Genomic DNA, 27,627 nt, shown 5'->3' with positions numbered 1-27,627 from the left:
CCCATCTTTCAATTGTAATTGTTTTTCCGAGATCTTGCGCCCATTTTATCATTGTTTCTTTTGTCATTTCACATTTTTTTAATCATCCAAACTGTTACCTATTAAATACTCTATTTCAACTCTGCTGGATTTACTCAAGACCTGCTAAGCTATGTCTATACTGGTTCTTGAAGTAGTCAATAAACATTATCCATTCCACCTTATATTCCTTATCTTCGTTTTCTCTTATCCTGTTCCTCAGACCAGCCAGTTCAGCATATTTGAACATTTTGCACTGCCATTCTTCCTTAGTGGGTACTAGACTTGTTCTCCACCTATTGAAATACTGTAGGGCAACACTATTTTCTTTTTTGTTTTGTTATTTTTGGAAAATCAATAAATTGTTATCATAAAATAATAATAATAAAGTAAAAAAAAGCCTCAGCTGAAGAAGAAAAAGATTGGCAAAATTAATTACTTAACTATGCAGGACAAATTATTACAAAAAATGGCAATTGTTTAATGCATATTTTTAAAGCATTTTTATACATTAGTATAACTTCAAAAAGTCACTTGTAATAAGATGAAGGCTTTAAGATTGGATTGTTAAGTATATTATGCCGTGCATAAACAATAATATTAAAATGGAACCAAGATGGGGAGTGGAGGGAAGTCGACCAAAAATTTATGGTTTAATTTGGTTATGATATTTTTATTTTCTGTTTGTTTGAGGGTTTTTTTGGGAAATCAATAAATTGTTATAATAAAATTATTATTATTATTAATAATAATAATAATAATAATAATAATAATAATAATACTGTAATGTAAGAATTATGGCAACCCTACAACCGGGCTATGTCCATGTGCAGCCGCCCGAGGAGCCCTCCGCCCACGCGGCAGCCATAAACCACAACCCAGGCTGCCGAAGAGGCACTTCCTGGGGAAAGAGGTGTCACCCCACGGTAAACCGGTTTAAACGGGGTTCAAATGCGTTGCGGCGCCTCCGTTTACGCGGGAAGGCGCCTAGGGACGCGAGAGTGCCAGCTGAGTGGAGCAGCTCTTGGCTTTGCTTCGTAATCTCTCTATATTATCTATTTCCGGCGGCGCCGCGAGGGTGGGAAGAAAAGCGCGGCGGCGCGAGTTTTGCGCGCGTGCGCGGAGATTCCGGAAATGACGTCGAAGCGGAAGCGGATGTGCCTGAAGGCGGAGGAGGCAGCGGAGGCAGCAACGCCGGCAGGAGGGCGGTGAGGGCGGCCATGGTGGACTACAGCGTCTGGGACCACATCGAGGTGTCCGACGACGAGGATGAGACTCACCCCAACATCGATACGCCCAGCCTCTTCCGATGGCGGCACCAGGTGAGGGGGAGAGGGAGCCCGCCCCGCCTGCAGAAGCTCCACAGGTGCAGCAGCTTCCCTTCCCGGCAGGCTCCTGCGCCCGCGGAGTGTCTTCCTCCGCTTTCGGAAAGGCCGGCCTGCTGTTGCTGCTCCTCCTCCGTCTCCGTCTCTTTCTGGCTCCCCCCGCCCTGCCCTCTCCGCCGCAGCCTTTGCGGGCGAGGCTCTCGTCCAGGGCGGCTCTCGAAACACGCCCGCCGCCACCCCGACCCCTTTCTCCGGCGAGTGTTATCTACGCCAGTGTTTCCCAACCAGTGTGCCTCCAGATGTTTTGGGACTACAACTCCCATCATCCCTAGCTAGCAAGACCAGTGGTCAGGAATTATGGGAGTTGTAGTCCCAAAACATCTGGAGGCACACTGGTTGGGAAACACTGATCTACGCGACCCCTCTAAGGCCTGGAGCTTATTGAGCGCGCGTGACTGAACTGGACGCACCCCCCTTCCTGTTATGTTTCTCCCTTCGCTTCTACCCCGGAGCAGTGCCGGATTTACGTATAAGCTAAACAAGTTATAGCTTAGGGCCTCACTCTCTCGGGGGCCCACAAAAAAATTAAAGTGGGAAAAACTGGATGTTCCTATGATGTAAGTCATGGGCCCCACCTCCTAGCCTGCTCCCTAAAATATCACTGGTTTGCTCATTTCTATATACAGTATAGGGTGCCTACATTCTGCGTGTGCAAATGGCTTTAGATACTTATTACATCCATCAATTACCATATAGCATATATTCAACACAAAAACCAGCCACAATTTGTTGTTGACAAAGGACAGCTGGACATATAAAGGCCCCATTACCTTCAGTAGCTTAGGGCCTCATCAAACCTAAATCCAGCCCTGCCCCTGAGCCAGAATTTCAGATTGCAAGTTCCTTGCGGGCAGAGGCTGGTCGCCTCAGTAAAATACCATGTGCACATATATATTAAATATAAACATTGTATAAATATTGATGGTGGCTTTAATCAACTGGCAAACACCCACCCAAACTTTGAGTTGATTCTGGCTTCTGACTAAGAGCACACTTTTTTGTCTGGATCCTGCTTTGCTTCTGCTTTTGTACCGTGACAGGAGGGAGAAAAGCAACGTTTGATACAGGTTTAAATGAGGAGCGACTTAAAGTTTTAAAAGATAAAAGCTATCTCAGGAAGGCATCTTGAATGAATTTAAGTGTCAAGCTCCTGTTTTTTCAACCATTTAGTTAGCTAAAAGTTCTTTAGATGTTCCACACCACTCATATTTATGCCAAAATAAAACAATATGTCAGAAGAAACTGGTAATCTATGGTATGTATTGTTATGTTTTTATATTGTAAACTGCCCTGTGATCCTCAGATGAAGGGCATTCTAGAAATTTAAGAAATAATAATAACAATACCTATTTATTGCCGTTAAATTTATTGGTGGCTTTTTTTGCCACAGGCAGCTCAAAATAACTTACAAAGAAGCCTCCTTTCTGTCCGTATTTAGTATTATAGAAGGGACCACATATAAAAGCCTTCACTCCTGGAGGTCTGTATTCTTCACAGGTGGTTCATCTGTGTAAGGGCCAAAATGTGTAGGCAATGCCAAAGTACTTTTTGCTGTTCACTACATTTTGAATTGTGATGTTTCTGACACTAGTAACAGTAGTACAGTACACAGACAGGAACTTGGAGACCACCCCAAAACAGTAGTATGATATGATATATGTTTTCCCAACTCTCAAACACCTAAGACAGGCATAGGCAACCTTGGCTGTCCAGATGTTTTGGAACTACAACTCCCATGATCCCTGACCACTGGCCCTGTTAGCTAGGGAGTTGTAGTTCCAAAACATCTGGGCAGCCAAGGTTACCTATGCCTGACCTAAGAAGTAAAAAAAAAAACCACGCAAGAAAACTCTAAAATCTTTTTTTCTTTATGAACAAGATTGGTTTGCAGCCAAATAATGAATTGAAAAACCTTAGTTTGCAACTGCCCAAATGTTTAATAAGATTAGTGTTTTCCATGTGGGAATGAGTGCATATGATGCCCAGGGATAAAACCCACAAATGCAAAAAAATTATTCTTCGTTTTCTCAGCAGCTCAAACTTTGTTCCAGTTTCTAGCCTCACCTTATGTAGGTTCAGAAGACACACAGCCCTGCCTGTAATAAGTGTAATAGGTTTCTTGTCAGTTTCCAAGGAGTAAGCACAGCAAGTTAAAATGGCAAGAGTGTAAAGGCAGCATCATGCCAAAAATGTCTAGATCCCAGCTTACACTTCACAGCGTGTGAGATCAGAGGAGATGATCATCTCTTCTGACCTCCTTCCATATAGGGGGATTAATCCTACTAGGCATATATTTTGCTGCACACAGGAGCCTCTGTCTAAAGCTTGCAAGCAATGGTCTTGAAATTGTATATATGTGATGGCTATCCCTTTTGAAGGAAGAATTAGCTTGTGCTGCTCCTATGTTTACATTTTATTTGCCCACTTAAGTTGTAAAATGGCTTTGTCCTGCCTGAGCTCCCTGTTAGGACTACTGGTCCCCATTCCCTTGCAGAGGCTAGAGGAATTTGTCAAATAACACAATGTTGCCTTGAAAAAACTGCTTGATTCTTGCTATTTTAACTTGCTGTGTTTAGAAACTAGAAAGTGTGTATAAAATGTTGGCAGAGCTTTTTGCCTTTGAAGCTTAAAGACTAGCAGATTTATTTGTGGCATATGTTTCCATTAAGCCCATTATATGTTGTGTGAAGTGTCCTCAGTTGACAGATATGGAGATAAACACACATGAGTACACTGCAAAAGGTAGCAGCAGTAAGTCTGTAATTCTGTTATACGGAGTCCAAATTTATACAAGATAAGAATGAGTGATCCATTCACAATATGAAGGAGTAGGGACATTGTAATATTTATTGTTCTGCTAGTCTTAACTCCTGAAGTGAGACTGCTATTTTCTATGGTGAGAAAGACGAGCCAGGAATCTGAATTGAGCCTATTCAGATTTGCTGATAAATGCTAGTTCAGCAATCTTATTTTGGATATACTCCCTTTTGAAGTCTTGTAGTTGCTATTGAAGTCTGATGACTTAAAGGTCAGAGTAGCAGGGTGTACTTGGAATTTGAAGTATTCTCCTACTGGTTGCTCAATATTGTGACTTGCGATACCAGATTTGTGCCAGGAAAGCTTTGCCTAGAAACCGTTGCCAGCCTTCTTTCCTGGGCTCCACAACTCTCAGATACCACCGCAGCAGCCACTCCACCCACTCACTCTGCTGTGTATGCAGGAGCAGAAAGATGTTTGTAGGTAGGAGGTATTTGTGTGTGGAGCAGCTGCTTCCTCTTTGCCTGGCTGCTGTCTTTGTGCAGTATACATGCACTCCCTTTCTGCACATGTAAAGGTTTGTGTGAGAGAGTTGTACAATAACATCCCAACAAATCAGCAAGCAAAAAATATAAATATATAAAATAGTTAAATTCCAACATAGGGCCAAAAGAAAGCCTTGTCACAAGGAGGAAAATATGCTCTCATCAACCTTTTTCTATTGAGGCTAGAAGCCTGAACTGACATTGATAAATATTAAGGGTGGACTCCACCTAACATGACCTGTCAGTGGAAGCCTTGTGCAAGGTCTTCTGCTTGTGGAACACAACTTTCACACACACACACACACACACACACACACACCTCCTAAGACCTTAAATTTGGTGGGTGGGTGTATCAGGCAGACTCATTGAACAAGGAGAGGTGTTTTGTTCTGTCTGGTAGGCTGAAAAGCTTGCTGTGACAGAACAATCAACTTAATGCAATGTTGAATTCTCCTCTTTAAAAAGCCAGAAGAGTTAAGGGTACTCTCACCACTGTTCTAATTATCCAAGATTAGCAAGTAATCTGCTAAATAACTTTTTTAAAAAACTAAAATAAATTAAAATAAAATTACAAATGCTTACAATGTTAATAGTTGCCATAAAAAGAAACAGCCCAGTACCCTACACCTGGTTTTCTAGCCAGGTACAGTCCCCTAGAAGCTTAGAATAAGAAAGATTATATCTTTGCTTTATGCTGACTTCAGGATAACCCATGGGGGCCTTCAGTAGCAACCTTCCCTGATGCCTTCTGGTGCTCTCTCACATGCGTGCTGGTTAGTCTCCATGTGGTGGAAGTGGAAAGTTGCTCCTTGGGCTGTAGGCTATGAGTCAAAGATTAAGAGCCCTTTAGCTCTTGTTCTTCAACTTAAGCCTCTGCCAGGAGCTTAATGTTGCCTGGTAGGGAGGAGAAAACAGCTTGGATTTTATTTTATTTTTAAAAAAGATGAATACATCAAATGTCCACCAGCTGGGGGCAGGGGACTTTGTCCCCCATTTCTCTGTCAATGGAGGGGTGTGTGTGTGAGAGTGTGTGTGTGAGAGAGAGAGGTGTGTGTATGTGTGTGTGTGTGTGTGTGTGAGAGAGAGAGAGAGAGAGAGAGAGAGAGAAGTCCTGGTCTCAGCTGACAGCTCTACTCTAAACTAGATGTGAACTAACCTTTTTGCAATAGAAGGTGCCAGATGGCTATATTTCATACAAGTGACTTGGTGTACCCCATTCTGGGTTGGAAGTGTCCCAGTATTAGCTTGAAATAATGAAGAGGCTGTAGTCACTTGGACTATATTGACTGAATGCAACCCGTTTTCCAGGCCCGTGTCGAGAGAATGGAACAGTTCCACAAGGAGAAAGAAGAGGTGGATAAAGGGTGTCGGGACTGCAAGCGGAAGCTAGCTGAGTGTCAGAGGAAGATAAAAGAGCTTGAATTGGCCAATGTAGATAGCACCAAAAGTGAGCTGCAAAGGCTGCAGGCTGAGGCACAGCAACTCAAGAAAGAAGAGAAGAGCTGGGAAGAGAAGGTGGACGATCTCAGGAAGAAGGAAAAGAACATGCCTTGGAATGTGGACACACTCAGCAGAGAGGGTTTCAGTAAGGTGGGTCTAGTTGCTATCCAGCTTTCATTGATATGCACTCATTTGCTACCAGAAAGACTCTGTTTCTGGCCTTAAACTAAATTATGTGAATTGCGCATATCTGGGCCTTGGATGACTTTTTACATATACCAGAAAAACTGTATGAAAGAAAATTTAAAATCCTGTTCAATACCCTGGCCTATATAAATTGGGATCCAGTTACTTGAAGGAGTACCTTCTCCCATGTCCACCTGCCCATGCATTGTTAAAACCTGTGGCAGAGGGTCTTCTGGTAGTGCTACAGCCGCCTAACATACTCCAGGCTGCAACTCAGTGGAGAGTCTTCTCAGTGTTAACATTCCAGTTATGAAACTCCTTCTGAGTTGCGCCTGGCACTGACTATTAAGAACCTTAAGCACTGGCTCAATAATTGCTTTTTCACTTGGGTGTGAGACATTAGTGTCTGTTTTCTAATTACTGAGAGTGATACGCTACATTTATTTATGGCTTATTGTATATGTTGTCTCCTGCTTTTTACTCATACTCATTTACTCTTATCAGTGATAAATAAGGAAGTAAATAAAACATTTTGCAGGCAAATAACTTTTGGGGGCTTGGTAATAAAGCTTCTGGAGGGATCAGAATTTTTAGCAAAGATTGTTGTTTGTCTCTCTTGTCGTTGAAAAGTGAACTCTACAAATTTTTAAAAATACTTGTATGCCACAATTTAATTTAAGAAATCAAAGCAATTTACAGCAATTATATCTGTTTAAAAAAATGCAGTTGCTAACAATTAGGTTCCAGGGTAGCATACCAAATGCTGGTTTTATTTCCTGAGTACTAAACTGAGGGAAGCAAGAATGGGAATTAGGTCTTAGAAACATTCTGGGATGAAGAAATAAAAGCCCCAGAAAGGCTCCCTTAAACCCATTTTTTTAAGGCTCATGGTATTATGAGTTGAGTGACTCATCTTCCAGGGCAATGGAATCAGTTTTAGTCAAGTTTGCCAAGACCAAAATACTCTGACATCCCATTCCAACTTCAGCACAGCTTTGTTTACTAAATCTGTGGGATGATCATTTGAATAGTTTCAGCTCTCAGGAACTCTTGACATAGATGCTGGTGGCTGCCAGAACCTCAGTCGCCCAGAAATGAAAAACCTTGCTGGATTTGTGATGTTTGTTTTGGTATAAAAAATATGTGGAGTTTCTCATTGGCTGAAAAAATAATTCATAAATTACGTGTTGCCAAAGACTTGGAGGACCCTGAAAAAATTATCTTATATACAAGAAATAAAACACATGGGACTCCTTCTCCACAATTAAATGTGAAATTCATCTTTCCTAATGGTCTTAAGTACTTTACCAACTTAATATTAAGTCTCACTTGAATATACTGTGCTGCTTTTTACTACTTACAGGTATTTTATTTTTAATGTATTGATGATTTACTTAAATAAAATGTTTAAAAAAGAAAAAAAAGATGACTAAACTAGCTCCAAGGCTCCTAAATATTTTACAGCAATGATGGGAAACCTGTCACCTTCGAGATCATGCTAGACTCCAACTCCCCCCTCCCCACCGACCACATGGTCAGGGATGATCTGAATTGTAGTGCAACAACCTCTGTAGAGCCGCAGGTTGTTCATCCTGGGTTTTCTGGATTCTTTTATCTGTTCAGTTGCATTTGATCCTTTTGAAGCTGCTTCATCTCTTCATTCTTTTGCTGGTATTTTCTTTTTCTTACTGTATTTAGCCTAGGAGTATCCTGGCCACCCCTTTGTTGGTTTGGGCCAACCTTGCCTGCATTGTGGTAGCAATAGTGATTCTAACCATGCTTCCTTTGCTGTCGTAGAGTGTCTTCAATGTCAAGGAGGAGCAGGGCGAGGAGTCGGAAGAACAGAAAGAGAAGAAGCACAAAACATATGTGGAGAAGTATGAGAAGCAAATTAAACACTTTGGTAAGGGAAAACTCTGCACTGATCTGAGAGTGCTTTGGGTTAAACAGCTTCTTTTTCTGTGGCTAAGAGCACTTGAGATCAGTGTGGCAAATTGCCGATATAGCCTTTGTGGACTGATATTCATTTGCTGACTGCCTTGGTTCTACCATCTGTCTGGTCGTTTTAACTGTATCGAGTTTTGAAATTGTTTTATGGTATATGTTTTATGGGTCTTTGGACCACAATAAAGTATTGACTTGGTGTGGCTGCCTTGTAATTCTAGCTTAAAGTTCTTTCAAAGAAGATCAGAAGAGAGGGACTCTGTAGTCATGTGCATCAGAAACCAACAAGTAGTTGTACTCAGTATGGTCCCTACGTGCAGGGAAGCAGGGGGCTCTTGACCCCCTTCAACAAAATCAGATAGCTCTCACTGTAGTTAGGAGACTGTATAGAAATCTTTCTGGTCACCCAGAGCTGAATAACAGAATGATATGTTCTGTGCTCTACCTTGACTCATGTTCTGCTGCAATCCTTTTTTGTTTACTTATATCAGGAGAACATGGGTATCTGTTTTTCCCTGTTACAAAATTGGGTTAGGTCCTATTCTGGGAGAGGGAATGGTATGGTAATAAACATAACCATGTGCCTGATCCTGTCAGGCTGCAACTTAAGGTAACTGGAGCTTGCCTAGTCCAGCTGGCAGCATTGGTTGGATTGGGGACTGCCAATTTCCAGCTCCTACTCTGTAAATAATACGTTGGAGAAATGCATCTTGAAAAATCAGGATGTGCAGATGTAATACTCCATGAGCTGCTTGCTTAAGGAGATCTTCTGTATCCAACTATATCCAAGCAGCCTGTCAGCTATATACTCAACTTGGTGGTTGCCTTCCCACCTGGGTTACAGAGTTCAAAATAGAAGTGTCCTGACAGGTCATAGTCTACTGCTTACTTCCTTTGACTGACTATTCTGGAGTAAGTGAATTCTAGCATTGCTTTGAGTGGTGAAAGTAAGTTACTCTGTTTTGAAATTCTGTTCAGCTCTTATGGTGCGTTTTCCTGAGTGTGATCTCCTTATAACATTTCTTTCATTACCAAAGGTAATGATGATTTAGAACAATGCCATTTTTATACTAGCTGCACTAAAGGTGCCTTGCTGAAAGAAATATATTGGCCTGGTTTACATGTACAGTGGTACCTTGACTTACAAAGGCGAACCGTTCCACGGCGCTCTTCGTAAGTCAAAACCTTCGGATGTCCATTTTGTGCATGCGCGAAGTGCGACTTTGCGCTTCTGCGCATGCGCAGACCGAGCGCACCGCTTCTGCGCAGGAGCAGAACGCACGTGCGGCGAAAATACTTCCGGGTTTGCCGACTTCATAAGTCGAAACCTTCGGAAGTTGAGGCATTCGGATGTCGAGGTACCACTGTAAATCCAAACAATTGTTTAGCATATTAACAATGCTTATGCACTCCCCTTATCTCCACCAGCCCAGCCTTAGGCGATTGGTCGTTGAAAAACAAAGTATATCTTCCAAATTGCTTGTTCTGTGCAAAACAAGACAGAGTCTCTTAGGTCTTAACCATGCTTTAGGGACACACCAAAGTGAGCAAGTCCTGCTCCTCATACAGTATGAAACTGTAGTTAGAAAAAAAAGAAGCAAAAGCTTCCAGTCACCTTGTGGCTGTAGTTGATAAAGTGAGAGGAGAAGAGCCCAATACTTGGCAGACTTGCTATTGTAGTTCTAGACCTGCTTATTGCTGCTTCGGAACCCTGCCATTGCAACAAGGACCAGCAATCACATTTTGCATTGAGGACTGTGTTCACATAAAGGCAAGCCTTTTTAGGACTAGTGTGGAATAAGTTTCTTATACTGTGTTTAAGAAAATAAAAGCAGCTCTGCTTGATCATGTAAAAATACTGTATTTTTCCATCTATAAGACGGAAATGTATAAGACGCCTCCTATTTTGGGGGGCTCCGATTTAAGAAAATGGGGGGAGATGGCCTCCATGTATAAGATGCTGCCACATTTTTGACATTATTTTAAGGGGGGGAAACCTAGTCTTATACAGTACACAGAAAAATACAGTAAATAGCATTAACTTACATGAACATCAGTGCATCTTACGTGAACATCAATTCAGGTTATATAATTAGCTTTTAGAAACCAGTATCCTTCGCCCTTGTACTAATTGACCGTTGTACTAATTTTTTCTTTGTTTTAGTAATCTTGTTACCATAAGGACTTAACTTCTTTAATATTATGTATGTTCCCAAGTCAAACTTCATCACTATTCTGGCTTCCCCAGTTACTGCTTATGTGTTCCCTGTTATATTACTGTAAAGTGCTAGCAGTTTTTTACAGTGCTGTCATCTGTGTGTTAACGTCCAAAGGCCTGGTTAGGAAATTACCCCCCACTCCTAAAATCTGATTTTTATGCTACTATTTTCTTGTTTCAAAAGGAATGCTGCGGCGCTGGGATGACAGCCAGAAATATCTGTCTGATAACCCGTATCTTGTGTGTGAAGAGACAGCCAATTATTTAGTCATTTGGTGTATCGATCTGGAAGTAGAAGAGGTGAGTAAAACTGATGTAGCTTCTCCAGAAGCTGCAGTGGGAAAGACTGAGTACTCAAAACAAATGAGGACAGTGTTTGAGAAACTTGGGTGGCTGCAAAGCAAGCCCTTAAGGGCCTGTCTGTATTTACATGCAATCCCCATTTACACTGAGGTTACGTTCAAAGGCACCACACGTTTAAGTGAAATCACATGTATTCGAGACACCATTGAAAAAGCCTGCAAACACCCTGTTATGCCCCTTTTTGTGATGTTTTTGGGTGACTTCCAGGTTCGGCATGATGTGCGTTTGTGCAGTCGCACATATTGAACTTGCATAAAGGGGAGTTGCCTGTATTTCAGGTCTCCTTATATAAGGTTCCAAATAAGTATTTAGATTTAGCAGTTGCTTCAGTACTAGGAGTTAATAGCAGAGTTTTCCGTGAACCTGCTTCAGTCACTCTGTGCAGTTTGATGGCTGGTTACATCATAAGCAGCCAGTGTGGTTCTTCTGTCACATTTAACAGATTGCTTGAACCTGCTATACATGATTTATTCCCGCTGACAGTGGAATTATTTCAAGTGTTGTTTTGTGTCTGGTACTGTAGCGGCCAGGTCTTGCTGAGTCAGCCACTGCTGTCTCGCTGCCAGCTATATGCCCAGAAGAAAATTCAAATTTTAGAGATTGCCTCATGAATTTGCAAATAAAACAAAACCACAGTGTTGGTTCTAGATACCATCCTGGGAAAACAAATGGACCAGGAAGGCAGGATGCTGTATGCTTGATGGACATGGTTCTGGGCCATCTGGTATCCTATGGTTGTAACCTTGGGAGCCTGAAGCTGAGATGGAGAGAGGGAGGATTGGGAAGTGAGTTTTGAATGACATTCTGTCTGTAATCATTTGCATGCTGGGCCAGGCTCAAATGACATATTGAAAAGGGGTGTGCGAGTGTGTCTTTAAAAGTGCAACTGTTCTTTTGTCGTCTGTCTCAGAAAAATGCCCTGATGGAACAAGTGGCTCATCAGACCATAGTGATGCAGTTCATCCTAGAGCTGGCCAAGAGCCTGAAGGTTGACCCTAGAGCTTGTTTCAGGCAGTTCTTTGCTAAAATCAAGGTGAGACTATTGCCCAGGTAATAGAGGAAAACCTTATCTTGGCTCTCCCTCACCCTTGGACCAACTTTGACAGGTGTGTGGAACTATCCACCTGTCAGTCACATGATGTCATAATGATGTCAGATGGTTAATACAGTATATGAAAATTGAAAGCTGATTGGTGTCAGTTAGCTGATCAGTACCTGCACATCTTGAAAAAGGTTCTCTGTGACTACCAATCAGCTGATCATTGATTATACTGGACCCCTTTGAAGTCTCTGCAGAGGGGGTAATGCTTTTAAACACTCAGTTCTTCTGGAACTTCAGCAGAGTTCTGGATTGAGTGTATTTAACAAATAGCTTGATGTATTTAGGCTTTGGTTGGCATTTTATGGACAAGATAAGCGTAAGTTTTATTTGCTCCCCTGTTAAAGGGGAAGATACCTGCTCAGTACTGTGTTCTCATGTGTCCCCCCTCCCCTTTCTTACCTGCCACCTTTTCCAATTTCATACAGACTGCTGACCAGCAGTACATGGAGGGTTTTAATGATGAGCTGGAAGCCTTCAAAGGGCGGGTGCGGGGCCGGGCTAAGGCACGCATTGAGAGAGCCATGAAAGAGTATGAAGAAGAAGAGCGCCAGAAACGACTGGGGCCTGGTGGCCTTGATCCTGTAGATGTGTATGAATCGCTCCCAGCTGTAAGTAACTCAGGAAGATGAGATGTGTGATGACGGGGAAGGGGGGCAATTTATATGCCTATCAAGGTTCTGTGCTATCAAGGTGCTGTGACTACTGTATATTTTTCTCTCTGCTGCTGGCACCTAAATCAATAGCGTCTTGTGAGCTCAGAAAAAAACGTTTGGGGCAATGGATCTGGCTCCCAGGTTGGAGGGTTAGCCACCCCTAGCTTATATTCAGTTTTTAACCTTATCTTAGCCCAGGGGTTCTAGCCATTTCTGTTCTTATCTATCTGCAACTTGGGGTGTTAGGGGAGGAGTAGTACTCCTGGCAGGGGACACATCGGGCTTCCTCTAAGGTAGTTTGTCCAACTTTGATCCCCACCCTGCACTTCGCTCTCACCTGTGGCTCCTAGAAGCTTGTCAGCATTCCTGCACTGCAGTGGGTTGAACTGGAAGACCCTCAGGTTTCCTTCCAATGCTACACTTCTATGATTCTAGAGAGTTTACTTTATTAATAGCCAATTTATTTGTAATTGAATGCAGGCCTTTGGGCTTTAGATAGTCTGTACTGTTTATACACTGGGATGTGGGTGGCGCTGTGGTCTAAACCAGAAGGCCTTGGGCTTGCCAATCAAAAGGACGGTGGTTCGAATCCCCGTGATGAGGTGAGGTCCCGTTGCTCAGTCCCACCTCCTGCCAACCTAGCAGTTTGAAAGCACCCCAAAAAGTGCAAGTAGATAAATAGGTACCGTTCCAGCGGGAAGGTAAATGGCGTTTCCGTGCACTGCTCTGGTGTTGGGTTTCATTGCGCCAGAAGCGGCTTAGTCATGCTGGCCACATGACCTGGAAAAACTGTGGAGCGGACAAAGAGTGGCTCCCTTGGCCTGTAAAGCGAGATCAGCGCCGCAACCCCAGAGTCATCCGCGACTGGACTTGACTGTCAGGGGTACATTTACCTTTACAGTTGTATAAACTCAAGATTTCTGCCGTGCTTTCATCCCTTCCCCTCTATATGCATATTTCTTCTTCCCAGGAGCTCCAGAAATGCTTTGATGTGAAAGATGTACAGATGCTTCAAGATGCTATCAGCAAAATGGAACCTGCTGTGAGTATTCTCAAAGTTAAGGATTAGACTCCTTCCTTTCAAGTTATGGGAGTATGTATCCAGATAGATATAGGAGATGTTAATTTATACATTTAAACATGTATGAGCACTCTCTGCCACTACTCTCCCCTCTGTTGCAAGGCTTGGAGACATGATCACATCTGCCACAGTCAATAACTAAACTTCCTCTGTGCCCTCCAGGTCCATAAATTGTGTGATTTTTTTCCAGCAGCTCATTTAAGTTGGGCACATACAATTGCATGCTGAAGCACCCTAATCTACACAGGTACCATAAGCATTGACCTTCCACTGCACAGCTTATTGGACCCATTAGCTGTGTTTGGTACCCTGCTTAAATTTCTGCATTGCATGCTGGCTCCAATCCTGATAAACTACTGAAATAAGCACCTGTATATTTTACATTAGGAGTCAGACTTGCAGGGGGAAATCTCCCCTTCTAAACAAATTTCTTTCTTCTAACCAAAAATTTCCTTAGGCATAGAGCCACTTGAGGGAATTTTGTCATCATTGCTAAAGAAATTGATACATCCCAACAAACGCTTTCCTTTTCCCAGTAAAGACCTACGGTTTAGTGTAAGAGACTTTATGCCTCTTGCTATAGCAGCCTCTGCTGCAGATTTGTTTAAACTACTTCTCTTAAAGACTATTCTTGAAGTTCACAGTCTTGCTTTATTTTCTAACCTTTCAATTTAGGATAAAAGACATTCAAACTTAATAGTAGATGAGCTCTCCTTAGCTTGATTTGGAATGAATATTTACACACTTTCAGTGCAAAAGTTTTTAAAGAGCTTTATCTGTTTCCCAAGAGATCTCTCCTAGTTTGTAATGTTAGCACATCTGCTGATGGAGTTGTGCAGACAGCAAGCTTTAGCTTTTATCAGTAGTTTCCATTGCTTAGTAGCCTAATGAATAAGAATTCCTTAGAGCTGTTAGGTCATGTAAAGTGTAACATACATATGGCCCTTAAGCAGGATGTGTGTTGTGTCCCATTGTAGGAAGCGAAATACCACATGCAGCGTTGCATCAGTTCTGGTCTGTGGGTGCCAAATGCCCGAACAGCAGAAGGTGCAGAGAAGGACGACAAGCCAGATGTTGTCTATGAGGAATTTAAGAAGGAGACTTGTGAAGAAGACAAAGGAAGCCCTTGAACCTCTGGCGCAGATGTCTTTAAAGCAGACTTCTCCTGTCACCCTCTCTCCTTCCTTTCTTTTACACCAAACTATTCAACGATGATGTGCTTTTACACACTTCATGTGTATATGAGCTGCTTCCTGACTAGCTCTTGCTCTTTCACCACATCAAAAGCCCCTCCCTGTAAGCCCTGCAGAATTGCCAGGAAACTGTTGGAAGGCCCTGTCTTCCATTTTTAGGGGAGGGTCTGCCACAGCGTGCAGGCTTATAGGGGCCCGGCAGGTCCACCTTCTCTGTCTTGTGGTAATGCCAGTTGGTGTCATAGCTACAAATGTGCTGTTATATCTTTTTGTTTGGCAACCAGTTAAAGGCTATTGAGCAAATAAAAAGACGGAACTAGCTGAGAGTGGAACGGAGTCAGTGAGCACGGTGTGTCTTTTCTCTTGGGAATCAAACCGTAGATTTAGTTTTTTGTTTAGTTCCAGATCAGGATTGACTGCAGGAACAGCTGTGGGGTGTGCATGGTGCAAGATTTGATCCCTGGCATCTCCAGCTAATGCATCTTGGGTAGGAGGGCTGGAACATGGAGAGAACTGCTGGGCAGTCAGATTAAGCAATACGGGGCTAGATAGAACAGTGATGTGACTCACAAATGGACAGCTTGTGGTACACCTCCTGAGTTCCAGTGTGGGTCAGTAAAAGCTCGGTAGCAAATTTAGGGCTCATCCAGTGACACATACTTTTTGATGCTTGGGCAAGATACCAGAACTATTGTGTCTACTTTCAAGTCTCTTAGAAATTACCTGCCGGACCCTCGGAGCCTGTTTCACTTTGCACTGTGTGGTGCCTTGTTGGTGTCCCCACCACAGCCTGTATAGATAGCCTGTCTTTTTAAAGGCCAAAGCTGTAGAAAGAATGCTTCAAGCTCTGCAGGGTTGTTCGGGGGGCAGTTCCCATATTGCATATTCCTGCAGGGCAAGGGGGCTGGGCTAGATGACCATAAGCTTCCCTCCCAACTCTGCAATTCTACGTGTAAGAGCAAGAAAGACTGAGTATTACACCATAGGGAAGGGCTTTACAATGCATCAAGATTGCAGTGCATTATAATGCACAGACATTTCTCTCCAGTCTCCCACAGTAAACTGTAGCGTTAGAACAAGAGCCTCACTCCAAAAGAGATCTGACTGTAAGTTTCCAAAGGTGGCTGCTGATGGACCCGTAGCCTCCGAAACCTCCCAGAACAATTCAATCGTTTCCTCAGAATCAGGGCCCCAGCTGAGGTGGCCCGCTGCTGTGGGGGACATTGTTTCCTATGGCTTCCCCATCTGAGGAATCAGCAGAATAAACAGGACTGGGTGCCCTCTTAAGAAAGCCTTTACTTCTATGTAGCTGGGTGTCGAACTTCCACTTCCAAGCCAAGTAATTAGTCTTATGCCAGCTTTTCCTCAAGTATATAAGGTGACAGAAAACTGTTGTCACCTGACCTCACTTGGGAGCTAAGCGGGAAAGAACTGGAGCGTTCGCCCCCCCCCCCATGTGAGGACAAAAAGGCTTAATGTATGTCCTGCCTAGTGGGAGGGACAACTCATTCAAGGATCCCCTCCATTCTCTGCAGAAAATGAACCTTAATGGCGTTCCCAATGCCACCTTCCTTCTCTCAGATGTTGGTTTTATGTATTTTTGCATCATAATGATAGCCTAGAGGGGATCACATCAGTATTTTACCTGAGCCTTTATTCTGGACTGGTGATTAGTGTTTTTGCTTTGCTTTTAGTTCACTTTCAGATATTGGTTCCAAGAGCTTGGGCTAAAAAAAATAAAATATTCTGTCTGGTTCTTGTTAAAGTTGAGTTCTGCTTGCCTGCCTACACCTAAGTCAACATCATTCATTGGAATAAATTATATTCTTGGTTTAAAAAGTTGCAAATAACTGTTTAGCATTTCACAAAATTTGCAGGCCAAAATAACCGGTTTGCAGCATTCCTATCTCACTCCCATGGAGAGTAGGACAAGTGCTGTAGGCCACTATAGATGCTGCAGTTTTAGCTACGGGGCATTAAGTAGCCGTTTTGAAACAGGCATGTTTTAAGTTTTCTTGGACATTTTGTGGGGAGGTGGAGTATAAATCAAGCTTGGCTCATGGGTACGATCATACTCTTAATTGCTCCTCCCCTACCTTTGCAGGCACTTTCTTAAAGAACCAATTTGGTGTGAGTACAGTCCAAGCATGGGCAGGGAGCAGATACCCTCATGAACACGAGGGCAGAAAACCAAGGCCAGTCATGATTCAGGATGTTTATCAAACATGTTCTCCAGATCTTGGGAGATGACCTGGAGCCAACCAGAAGCAATGTTAGGAGAGAACAAGCAGCTTCCCTAGGCCTGGGAACGAGAGAGATGGTTTGTACGGCAAATTCCAGGACCTATGCATCATATGCGCTCAACATCCACATGCAGCAGACTTCTTTAATGCCTGTTCATACATCCTGTGCACAGGCATGAAGCTGCTGACTGGAAGTAGGAGGAAGATAAAACTAATAACCAGGGAATGTAGAGATCTTGTTGACGGTGGGAGCCGGTGCTGATGAGATTGACCTACAGATCCCAAAACATGGGAGCAAATGTGAGGGGGAGAGAATATTGGTTTCTGCATTAAATAGAACTTGACACTATTGGTGAATTGGAGTGTATTGTCTGAAAGGTAGTGCATTTGTATACTGTATAGTCAGAATACATGCCGTGTTATCTTGTGAACTGCCCTGAGATCTTTGCAAGAAGGGTGTTATACAAATTTTAATAATAATGATGCTGCTGCTGCTGCCATGTCTGTCTATATATGTTTGGCAGCCAGAAATTTAGATTGAACAAAGGGAACAGAAGTTAAAAAACACGGCAGGCGAAAGCTAATCCTTCCCATCTGCTGCTCCACGAATGCCATTGTGCATGGGCTGGGCATAGTAACTAGGACTGAATATTCTTCTCTGTGCTAAATAAATAAAAGGCAGCCCTATGCCCAGGAAGACTGAATTATGTGGCTTTGCATCATTTCATTTTGCAGGTGCTAGGAGTCTTGGAAGTGACATTTTTCTTTCTGACAAAAATGGGATATTGATGCAATATTGTGAGCTGGGAGTAAAATGATAAAGTATTTCTCCCCCACGCTCCTAAACTACAATGTCTATACATAAACTGCACTCAGGTATTTGTGCCCGACCATATTTAAAAAAACAACAATAATGCACTGAATATTAATGATTCAATATCTCCATTTAATAAAGTAAATTTGTAATATCTTCTAGAGGGGACATGCAAAACAAACTGCCTTTCTCCTTGCCCAACAAGCTACCAGAGAGAGCCAGCTCCCTCGCAGACTCTTAGAATAAAAGAATTGTCAGGTTGGAATGTACCCTGCAGGCCATCTAGTTCCTGCATTGCAGGAATCTCGACTAAAACATCCAGGACAGATGGCCATCCAGCCTCTGCTTAGAAGCCTCCAATGAAGGAGAGTCCACCACCTTCCGATGGAGTCCATTCTTGTTTCAGACTTGCTATCCTCACTAAGAGCTTTTCCTATGCTGTCCTAATGAAGGCTAAATTAATGCTCCACTGAGAAACCCTGAATTCTTGTGTATGTGTGAGAATGCAGGAAGTTTCATACCCCAGATCCTCATCTGCCCCTGTTCTTTTCTTGAAGCCATTGCCTCTCTCCAAGTGTCATCACCAGTGAAGTTTCTGGTCCTTTCCTTTTTTTGCCAGGGGTGGCAGTGGCAGGGAGAGAAGGTATTTGTGAGAACCAGCCCACCTTTCTCTGTACAATGATTCTGGTGGTTTGCTTGGTCTTCAGAACACCTTGCAATTTGTCTGTATGGTTGATGGCTTCTCTTGGAGTCAAGTCCATCTTTCAGCGTGACTGTGCCTCGCGGCTTAGCAAGATCATTTAGCTGTGTAGACCGATAACCCTTTTTTGAGCTTTGTTATATTTTGCATCTTTTTGACTTGCAGTCATCTCCACTAAATGCTTGATGATGCTCCCAGTGTTTTAACAAAGATACCCATGCAAATGCGCTCCATTGTCATTTCTGTGGTCCTTCCCCACCCACATACATTGTGTAGCACAAGAAGCTGCAAGGCCATCAGACAAATGGGAGAAGAATGCAGAGACTTATGTAATTATTACAAAAGCTCCCTGGGATTATTTGCAAGCTGTTTGTGAGATGAGTCAAGAATAACAGGGCAGATATCAACATTCCGCACAAGGCTTTAGTTAGGCTAGGAACTTCAGAGAAGCGGGTGCAGGAGCAGCTAGCTAAACACACATTTGACAGTAAATGACTCCTGGACGGTTAAGTCCAGTCAAAGGCAACTATGGGGTGTGGGGCTCATCTCGCTTCAAGTTGAGGGAGCCAGTGTTTGCAGACAGCTTTCTGGGTCATGTGGCCAGCATGATGAAATTGCTTCTGCCGCAACGGGACACCGTGATGAGTGCCAGAGCGCACGGAAACACCATTTATCTTCCTGCCACAGTGGTACTTATTTATCTACTTGCACTGGTGTGCTTTCAAACTTCTAGGTTGGCAGGAACTGGGACAGAGCAGCAAGAGCCTACCCTGGATTCGAACCACTGACCTTCCGATCAGCGAGACCAAGAGGCTCAGCGGTTTAGACCACAGCGCAGTATTTGAGCTCATGTAGCTAAAGAGTATGGAGCTTTAAGCAAAGAAATTCCCAAGCCTGTTCTTGCCCCTGCCATATTTTACTGCTCTCAGATCTTAACTGCGATATAGGAAGAACAATACTCTCATTTACGTTACGTGTTTATTTCTTCATAAGGACTATGGAGAAAACATACAAAGTGCCGATCAGTACAATGATTTTTCAGATTGTCCCTGCACAATGCTTTGTATGTACTGGGGGGAGTTGTTTTGCTATTTATTTTTATGCTGTGAACCGCCCTAAGATCTTCAGATGAAGGGCAGAAGAAAAAATTAACAACTTTTTTAAAATCTTAATTTCGATGGTTTCCTTAAAAAAAAAAGCTCAGCAAATTCGAGGTCTTCCTCAAAAATGCTGCTCAACAACTTTCGGGGTGTCCTGGCTTTTACTTTCTGAAATATGGCCACCCTATGCCCTTGTTGCCTGAAGGCAGCCTGTCTCCCTCCGCTTCCGCGGCAACGACTAAGCAGGTGCGCGCCTGCCGCTGGGCGGGGAAGCGCCTGGACAGAGCCGCTCAGGCTGATAAGAAGTGCGCATGCGCTTCCGAGGCCTCCAGCCCAAGAAAATCCCTTCACTCGGAGATGTGGGTGGGGGAAGGAGGCGGGGCGCCAAAAAGGGCGCGCCTGGAGGAGGAGGGCGAGCCAATGGGAGGCGGCGTCTCGTGGAGCCTATTGCGAGCTGCGTCTCTGTCCGACGGGCGCGAGCGACGGGCGGGCCTTCGGCTGAGGCGTCGGCGGGAGGGGGGGCGTCGGTGTCGAGGCGCTCCCCTCCCCCAGGTCGCGAGGTAGGCGTGAGGTGGAGGCGTGAGTACTCCCGGGGTGGGGGCTGAGGACTCGGTTAAGGAAGGCAAACTCGGAAGCTCAGGCGACTCTTCAGGAACGCCTTCTGAGCCCAAGCCCGCGGAGGCGAAGGCTGGTCTGTCGGTGTTTGTGCGAAGCCCGGCGGCCGGTGGGAGGCCTTTGGGAGAGCTGGGGCAGGGGGCAGGTGGAGGCCAACCGCGAGAGGCGCTGGCGCTGACAGCCGCTTTCCGCGTAGACAGCTTCAAATGAAAAGAAAAAGTAAGATATGCGCTGTTTGGAGGATCGATAGACCAGTCCCCTCAAGTCGTATGGCTGCTGCTTCTCTCTAGTGGCGTGATCTCTTCCCAGAGAGCTGAGGAGTGCAATGTGCGGACTCGGATGTTTTGACAAAATGCGGAGCATTGGAAATGAACACGAGGATGGCACCTGCAGCGAGAGGAAGGGTAGCTGTTCATGGGAATAATGTGGTGGAAGTTAGTTCCTCTAGCTTTTGTGTCGTTGAGTGGAGCTGATTATAATATGTGTTGACATTTTATTTTTTCTTCTATTCATTTACACTGTTTATTATGTTTTGTTTACTTAAGAGAGCTGTGATGTATGCACTGGGGAAGATTGCGTGTGTGGAAGATTAATGCCAAATCAATGAGTACAGAGAGATCTTTCAATGTTCCTGTTGACCATGCTTATCTGCATAAGCTAGATGAAGACTCCTGATTTGAAACAAGACCTGCTGGTGACATTTTCATGCTTCTAGGGATGTTGAGGAGGTACTTGTGATGGAGGTAGCGAAAGGATTAGATTCAGGGTGAGGGGCATCTGGAGAGAGGCTATGAGAAGAAGAAAGCTTTGAAAAGGTGGTGGTGGAATCACTATTTATGAAGGCTTGTAAGAATTACTGGTGCCTCTGCACAGTACATAGTACATAGGGTGCACTGCACAGAATATCATGTGTGCCTCAGAGAACTTATACATAATCTTAGTAATGCCAATAATACCAGTGCAGGATAGCCTTAGATAATGCAGATTTTTGTTGTTGTTTCTGCATCCACATTTGCAGTATGAAGATAATACTGCACATTGTCCGGTGTGCTCATGGTAGAGACAAGATCTGTCCGACTCCTGAGGACTTCCTGACTCACCTTCTTAGCCAGTATACAACACCAGATCACTAAGTGTCATGGACTGGCTGGAAGCAGAGGCTTGGGAGGCACCAGCTGGGGAATTCCCCCCCCCCCAAGAAGGCTCAGAGCCAGGGGGATGGAGGTGGGATGATGATGAGTGGTCAGAGGGAGAAGAGGGAGCAGACTGAGAAGAGGAGGGGTCAGAAGCTGAAGAGACAACAAGGTTTATTGAGTGGGGAGAGCCTGTGGCAGAGAGCAGTCCAGAATCAGATGCCGAAGCAGAGGTTGGAAGGGAGGGGGGGGGCAAGAAGCAGAGATTGTGCAGGCTACTGAAGAAGTCAGGGGGTGTTTCCTCTCTTGATGCAACCAGCTCCCCTCCCTGCTGGTCTCAGATTGCTTGGGAAGAACTCGGGGAAGGAGGAGGCATAGGCAACTGTGGAAAGGCGGGGACCTTCAGTCCTTGCAGCTGCCTCATAGGAGCATAGCTATCAGGACAACTTGCTATGCTCACTAGCCTGGCCTCCCAAGCTAATTGTGTTACCTTGAATAACAAGTTGACTTCACTGGTGCCGTGTGATTTATTGCTGACCTGCTTCTGACATCCGCCCTTGACAGTGTTGCAGACAGAGGGTGATAAATGAAATGAAGAAAGCTTTGTTTTCTTCTATAAATTGTTGGTGTTCTTTACCTAAACAAATTCACAAAGAAACTTACAACATGGTCTTAGCTAGTTTGTGCACTGTGGGATGATGCAGGATAGAGAAGCTCACCTTGGCAGTTGGATGCAAGGTAAAAGTCTGAGAGAGAGTGGGGTTGGGAGCTTCTGGATCCAGTGGACCATCTATCTAATGTAATCTGCGGATACGTATATTGTCTGCAAACAAGAGTCTCTGTAGATGGGTTGGTTGAGAGGGAGATTTGAAACCAGAGGAAGCCTGCCTTTGACTATTTATTTAGAGTCATTTATATCCCACCCTTTGCCATGCAGTCCCTGGGTGGGTTACGTGCATGTAACATCTTCCACCCCAAAGTCTTTACAGAAGTGAGGCACACCTTGGAGGGGAAGCAATTCCACAATCTGACCACAGAAAAAGCCCTCCTATGCATTGCCGCTTCACAATCTTCACATGGTGGTGGAAATTCCAGCGCATTTTAACACCTATCTGGGATGAGATATTCCTTCAGATATTTGGGCCCCAATATGAGAGCACTGATTACTTATAGGTGTTTATAACCCAATGAATCAGGAAGCTCTTGATTCAAATCTATCTTCTATGTAACATGAACTTACTCAGTGATCTATAGAAAGCAAAGCTCTCAGACAACCTCATTTTCCCATCTGCAATACAGAGATAGTAGTGCTGACCTGCCTTACAGGGTTATTGGGATTGCAACAAGATAATGTGAAGACTTGAATGTTATAAAAGCACTAACTCAATGCTAGTTAGCATTATGGAAAGAAGGCAATTACTGGGCTGCGTAGAGATTTGTGTAGGGAGTTAGTGGACTGTTTCGGGGGGGGGGGAGAGTTCTTTGAAGATCATAGGATTTATAAACATGTTCAAGCCAGTATAGGTTGAGTGGTGCTGTGAAAGGGGTAATACGGGATGTTTTTACAAGCCGTCATATTGTGGAGGTTTTGGTTGGAAGAAATGTGTGCAGATTAGAGGAACACTTGTGGGTCTTACTAGGATTGCTGTATGTATATGAGAAGAAACTGAAGGGATGTGTAATGAATTGAGAAACATTACTGTGGAATAGGTATTGGCCAAGGAAAGGAGATGGTATGGTGGGCTGGACACACTTGTCTTCTATCTCAGGCCTTTAAGATTGTGATTTTTATTGCTTAGGAAGGGGCTTGGCCAGCATAGTGTGATCTGATCTATAACTTGCGGAGGTGTTTATAGCTTTTGGTATCCTGGCAAGTGTTTGTTTTCCCACCTGGCCTTCTCCCTTGCCAAATGCTTTGCTCATGGGATTATAACATTTGCTGTGGTGTAATTTTGTATTCTTTGGTTAGCATGGAAGAGCACATCAGGTAAAATCTTAGCTTTAATTCTTAACTTGAATGAAGTTGTTTTCATTGCCAAAGTATGAGCTAGCCAACTGCCTGACTGCTTGGGTTTATACAATGGGTTTTATCATATAATAATGCAAGAGTTGTAATAGGAAAACATAGAGGGTAGTTTCTTAGTGTATTGCAGGTTTGACAGTTTAATGGGAGCCTAATAAAAAGAAGGGTCTAGGATGTAAAGTCTTTTGCTTATTATTCAAATGCCTTTCATAGATGCACAGTTCAACTAATCAGGGTTGTGAAGAGAACACTGTTGCACATATTGTTGTGTTTGTTTCTCTAAGACTAAGTGTAATGGTGTTGTTGCGGCTACTCTTGAGTAAAGACGCCCAAGTCTGTTCTGTCTTTAAGAGTTTTATTGTGCATAGTATTTACAGTGCAGATAGCAGAAAACATGACCTCTCAGTCACTTGCAGAATCCGGGAGTGCATGTTTCTGGCTACGGGACAAGCATAAGAGTTTGGGCACCCCGAAATGCCTCCTCCCGACCTTACGTTTGGTGGCATGCCTTAATTTGGGCGCCGGAAGGGGCTGCCTGCTCCCCTCCACCTCTTGGTCCTGGCGGCGCAAGGGCTCTCCAACATCGCTAAGCCCTGACATCTCTGTCCCACTCACTTCCTGATTCCCCTCACCTGACCCACTGCTGCTGCTCTCACTGGGCAAAGTGCTGGTCAGCAAAAGGGGAGGAGGCTCCCTGTAGGAAGGCCCCCTGACACTAAGGATGGATTCCTGTTTGTTTTGTCGTGCTTGTTCTGTCCATTCTTGTTCAGACTAAAATAAGTTCTTGTTTTATACATCTTCCCTTCCCCCAAAAGTAAACAAAACTTGATTTGCCCATGGGCCACAGATCTGAGTCAGCAAGGATGGCAGCCTGGATAATCTCCTTTTTTGTTCAACTATTTTCCCAAGTGATTAGTCCTGTATTATTTAGTACAGCAGATGTGCAGATACTGAATGTGGTCTGTTAACTTTAGTGCTTTGTAGCAAAGTCTTTCCCATTCCTTCTAATTGTGGTGAAGAAGTTCTGAAGTTCAGGCCTTACTTCAAATGTACCTGTGATACATTGTTAAATGGAAGATGCATATATTTCTCTTGGAATAGAAATGAGCACATGGTATATCTCTCAGTATAGTCATACCTTGGTTTAAGTCCGCTGCAGTTTGAGTACTTTTGGTTTGAGCACTCCACAGACCCGGAAGTGTTTACTTCCAGGTTCCGCGGCGTGCGCATGCGCAGAAGCGCTCTATCGGCACTTTGCACATGCGCGCTATCGCCCCTCGGTTTAAGTACTTTTCGGGGAGCGAATGCAAGCCAGGAACCAATTAAGTACTTAAACCGAGGTACCACTGTACTGTACTATTGTACTGGATAGAGTGTGTTGGCTTTAATATTGGAGGCTTAGCTACAAGTTGCTGCACAATTATAAGACTGTGCAAATGGCAGACAACATATATTAATGATTATTATTCATTAGTTTTATATCCATCTCCAATGGACACAAGGCAATGTACACTAGCTCCCAAAAAATCTGAGGGGTGGGATAGACTGAGAGACTGACCAGCCTATGCCACCCAGTGGACTTCATGACAGATCTTTGCTCTAGTCCTAACACCCTATAACCACCTACTTCTACACATAAGGATAAATAAGATAAAATATATTGAATAAGAAGTGCTGTCAAAATACATGCCGATTGCTTGCTTCTCATTCCTTTGAGGAAAGGGTGGAGGCAACACTTATCCTCAAGCTTTGCTCAGAAATTGACACTGGCATGCAAGATTAGTACCTGAGGCAACCCAGAGAGTTGGTAGATTATGTCAGATTTGAACGGAGGTTTTTTTAAAGTCCAGGTTCAGGCACTTTTATCTGCTAGACAGTGCTGACTCTTACTGCCCATAATGCTTGGTTTGCAGCATAGGATGCTGCATGGAAAGAAACTTGTTAGCTTTAAAGGAAAATCATTTGCTTATTTTTGCAATTAATAGAATGTTTGTGCATGTGTGCCTCTGAAACCTGGCTTCCAGTTCCCTTTAAAGTGAAACTCTTGGAATTGAAAGATAGGTTCTAAGAGATAGAAGTTATAAAATTAAATTCTGCATTATTCTGCACTTTTCTTCTGGCTTTCCATTTACCTCGGAAAATCTGGCCACACATGCAGTTACCACAACAGAATGCCTAGGTGCCATTTCCCCCTGGGTGAGATTTATTTTTGTTATTATTATTAATTTTATTTCTATACCTGTCCTACATTATATTTTAAAGAAAAAAATTCAAAGTGGTTTACAACACATTAAAACATCAAATAAAGCAATCCAGAATAAAACAAATTCAAGCTTCAAGGAAAATATTTCACATCCTTCTCTAAGTGGCATTTTGCTTTCCCCATATTTATTTACCTATTTAATTTAGCTCATAGCATAGCAGAAGTACTCTAGGAAGCCAGTGTGGTGTAGTGGGTAGAGTATTGGGCTAAGACCTGGAAGATCAGGGTTCAAATCCCCACTCAGTCATGAAACTCACTGGGTGACCTTGGGGCAGTCACAGTCTCTTAGCCTACCTCACAGGGTTGTTGTAGGGATTAACTGAGTAGTGGGGTGAACCATGTACTCATTGGAGAAAAAGGTGGGATATAAATGCAATAAATAAGCTCTTCTGCTTACCTACTTAAGAAAGCTGGGAGGGGGGGCAGCCAGATGGAGATGTCAGTCACCAACCTGACATCCATAGATCTCCATGTGGTCACAATTGGACCTGCACCAGTTGCAAAGTGCACCTGGCTAATTTCAAACACTGCAAACATGTACTGTACTTCTCAAGTTAACTTTGAGTTGGGGTCGTCCTCCCCAGCCCGTGTGTCTTAAAAACTTACAATAAAACATTCCAAATTCAGATAAAGAAACCTAGATCGCAGAACCAGTATAATTTGTAGAAATATATATTTTTAATTACTATAATAGGAATGCTCAAGGAGAGGAAAAATCAGCATGTCCTTTGATCAAGTATGTGTCCTACATGAACTTGAGATGGACTCCTTAAACAATATACACATAGATTTCAGTAACAGGGATATAAGTATATATTCCATATCATTTGTGATGCTGAAGTGAATCAACCTCCTCTTTTTCAGAAGCCAAATAGTAGGTCTGATTTTATTTTATTTTAAATATCAGGAGTAGAGAGGAACAGTTGGGTGGCTGGACAGAATTGTGCTCTTCCTACTTGTTCTGCATAAACAGCCAGCAAGAAACTACATTCCTAGACTGGAATTTTACTGCTGTGTAGTATAACTGCCAGGAAGACCTGGCTGGTATTGTGATCCATTAGTCTCTATTGAAAGAAGTGAGACCTCTGGTTTGACCAGATGTTTGAGTTAATGCTTGCTGCACCTACTTTGGTATGAAGGAACACTTCATTGTACATGAAGCAGGAAAGTGTGTTTTCATTTGGGATCACTAGTGCATTGGAATCAACACAGTCTTAGATTTAGAAGGTTTAGAGATGGGAAAATATTTCCTAATGTTGACCATGTCAGTTGTTTGTGAAGAAAAGAATACTGTAGTTCTTTCAAGAATAGCTTCAACCCAGTGGATTGAACTGAATGATGCATGAGGTCCATCGTAGTTCTTGGATGAAATGCCCATATAATGCATCACTCCCTACCAGCTAGAACAGTGAGAAGATGAACTGAATAAGACTTGGCTCCTGTGCCCATTTCTGCCTTATATGATGATTTATATCGTGCCTGCTTTCTCATGTGCTGGTGGGTACCTTCACTATCACCCATGAAGTGCGGTGAGGCAGTTGCCTCAGGTTGGCAGGCTCTGGGCATCTGGGACGGGTGGTACCACCACTTGCACCACCTTATGAGACATGGGTGGTGCTGTGGTCTAAACCACTGAGCCTCTTGGGCTTCTCAATCAGAAAGTCAGAGGTTTGAATCTGTGTGGTGAGCTCCTGTTGCTCTGTCCTAGCTTCTGCCACCCTAGCAGTTTGAAAGCACACCGGTGCAAGTAGATAAATAGGTACCGTTGTGGCGGGAAGGTAAACAGTGTTTCCATTAACTCTGGCTTCTGTCATAGTGTCCCGTTGTGCCAGAAGCGATTTAGTCACGCTG

At 43.6% G+C, this 27,627-nt stretch overlaps 2 protein-coding genes across 8 annotated transcripts in view; both read left to right on the top strand.

Annotated features, from left to right (window-relative positions):
* Positions 1-1,177: 1,177 nt before the first annotated feature.
* On the top strand, positions 1,178-15,221 carry CDC37 (cell division cycle 37, HSP90 cochaperone). The gene is made up of 8 exons (XM_035140382.3): positions 1,178-1,340; positions 6,014-6,295; positions 8,129-8,234; positions 10,678-10,793; positions 11,767-11,889; positions 12,384-12,566; positions 13,582-13,653; positions 14,670-15,221. The coding sequence occupies exons 1-8, from the start codon at positions 1,239-1,241 to the stop codon at positions 14,820-14,822; spliced, it is 1,137 nt and encodes a 378-aa protein (XP_034996273.1). The 5' UTR covers positions 1,178-1,238; the 3' UTR covers positions 14,823-15,221.
* Positions 15,222-20,181: 4,960 nt separating this feature from the next.
* The window catches only part of TYK2 (tyrosine kinase 2), a 47,396-nt gene continuing 39,950 nt past the window's right edge, over positions 20,182-27,627 (top strand). The window contains exons 1-2 of one of the 7 annotated variants that reach the window (XM_088658663.1): positions 20,218-20,302; positions 20,903-21,085. Coding sequence is in view for 3 of the 7 variants with exons in the window: in XM_035140384.3 (XP_034996275.1) it covers positions 20,726-20,761 (36 nt within the window). In the remaining 4 variants the exon portion in view is untranslated. Of the gene's footprint in view, positions 20,762-20,902; positions 21,086-27,627 lie in introns of all 7 variants that reach the window. The other 6 variants (XM_060268792.2, XM_035140387.3, XM_035140392.3 and 3 more) reach the window with 6 other exon arrangements.

Source organism: Zootoca vivipara, chromosome 15 (genome assembly GCF_965207765.1).
Source record: "Zootoca vivipara chromosome 15, rZooViv2.hap1.1, whole genome shotgun sequence".
Lineage (NCBI taxonomy): Eukaryota > Metazoa > Chordata > Lepidosauria > Squamata > Lacertidae > Zootoca > Zootoca vivipara.
Note: the sequence above shows the minus strand (reverse complement) of the source record. Positions and strands in the feature narration are given on the sequence as shown.

Coding starts and splice junctions, on each gene's coding strand:
- CDC37 (XM_035140382.3), top strand. CDS start 1,239: ATGGTGGACTACAGCGTCTGGGACCACATCGAGGTGTCCGACGACGAG. Junction 6,296..8,128: donor GCAGAGAGGGTTTCAGTAAG/GTGGGTCTAGTT, acceptor TTGCTGTCGTAG/AGTGTCTTCAATGTCAAGGA. Junction 10,794..11,766: donor TCGATCTGGAAGTAGAAGAG/GTGAGTAAAACT, acceptor CGTCTGTCTCAG/AAAAATGCCCTGATGGAACA.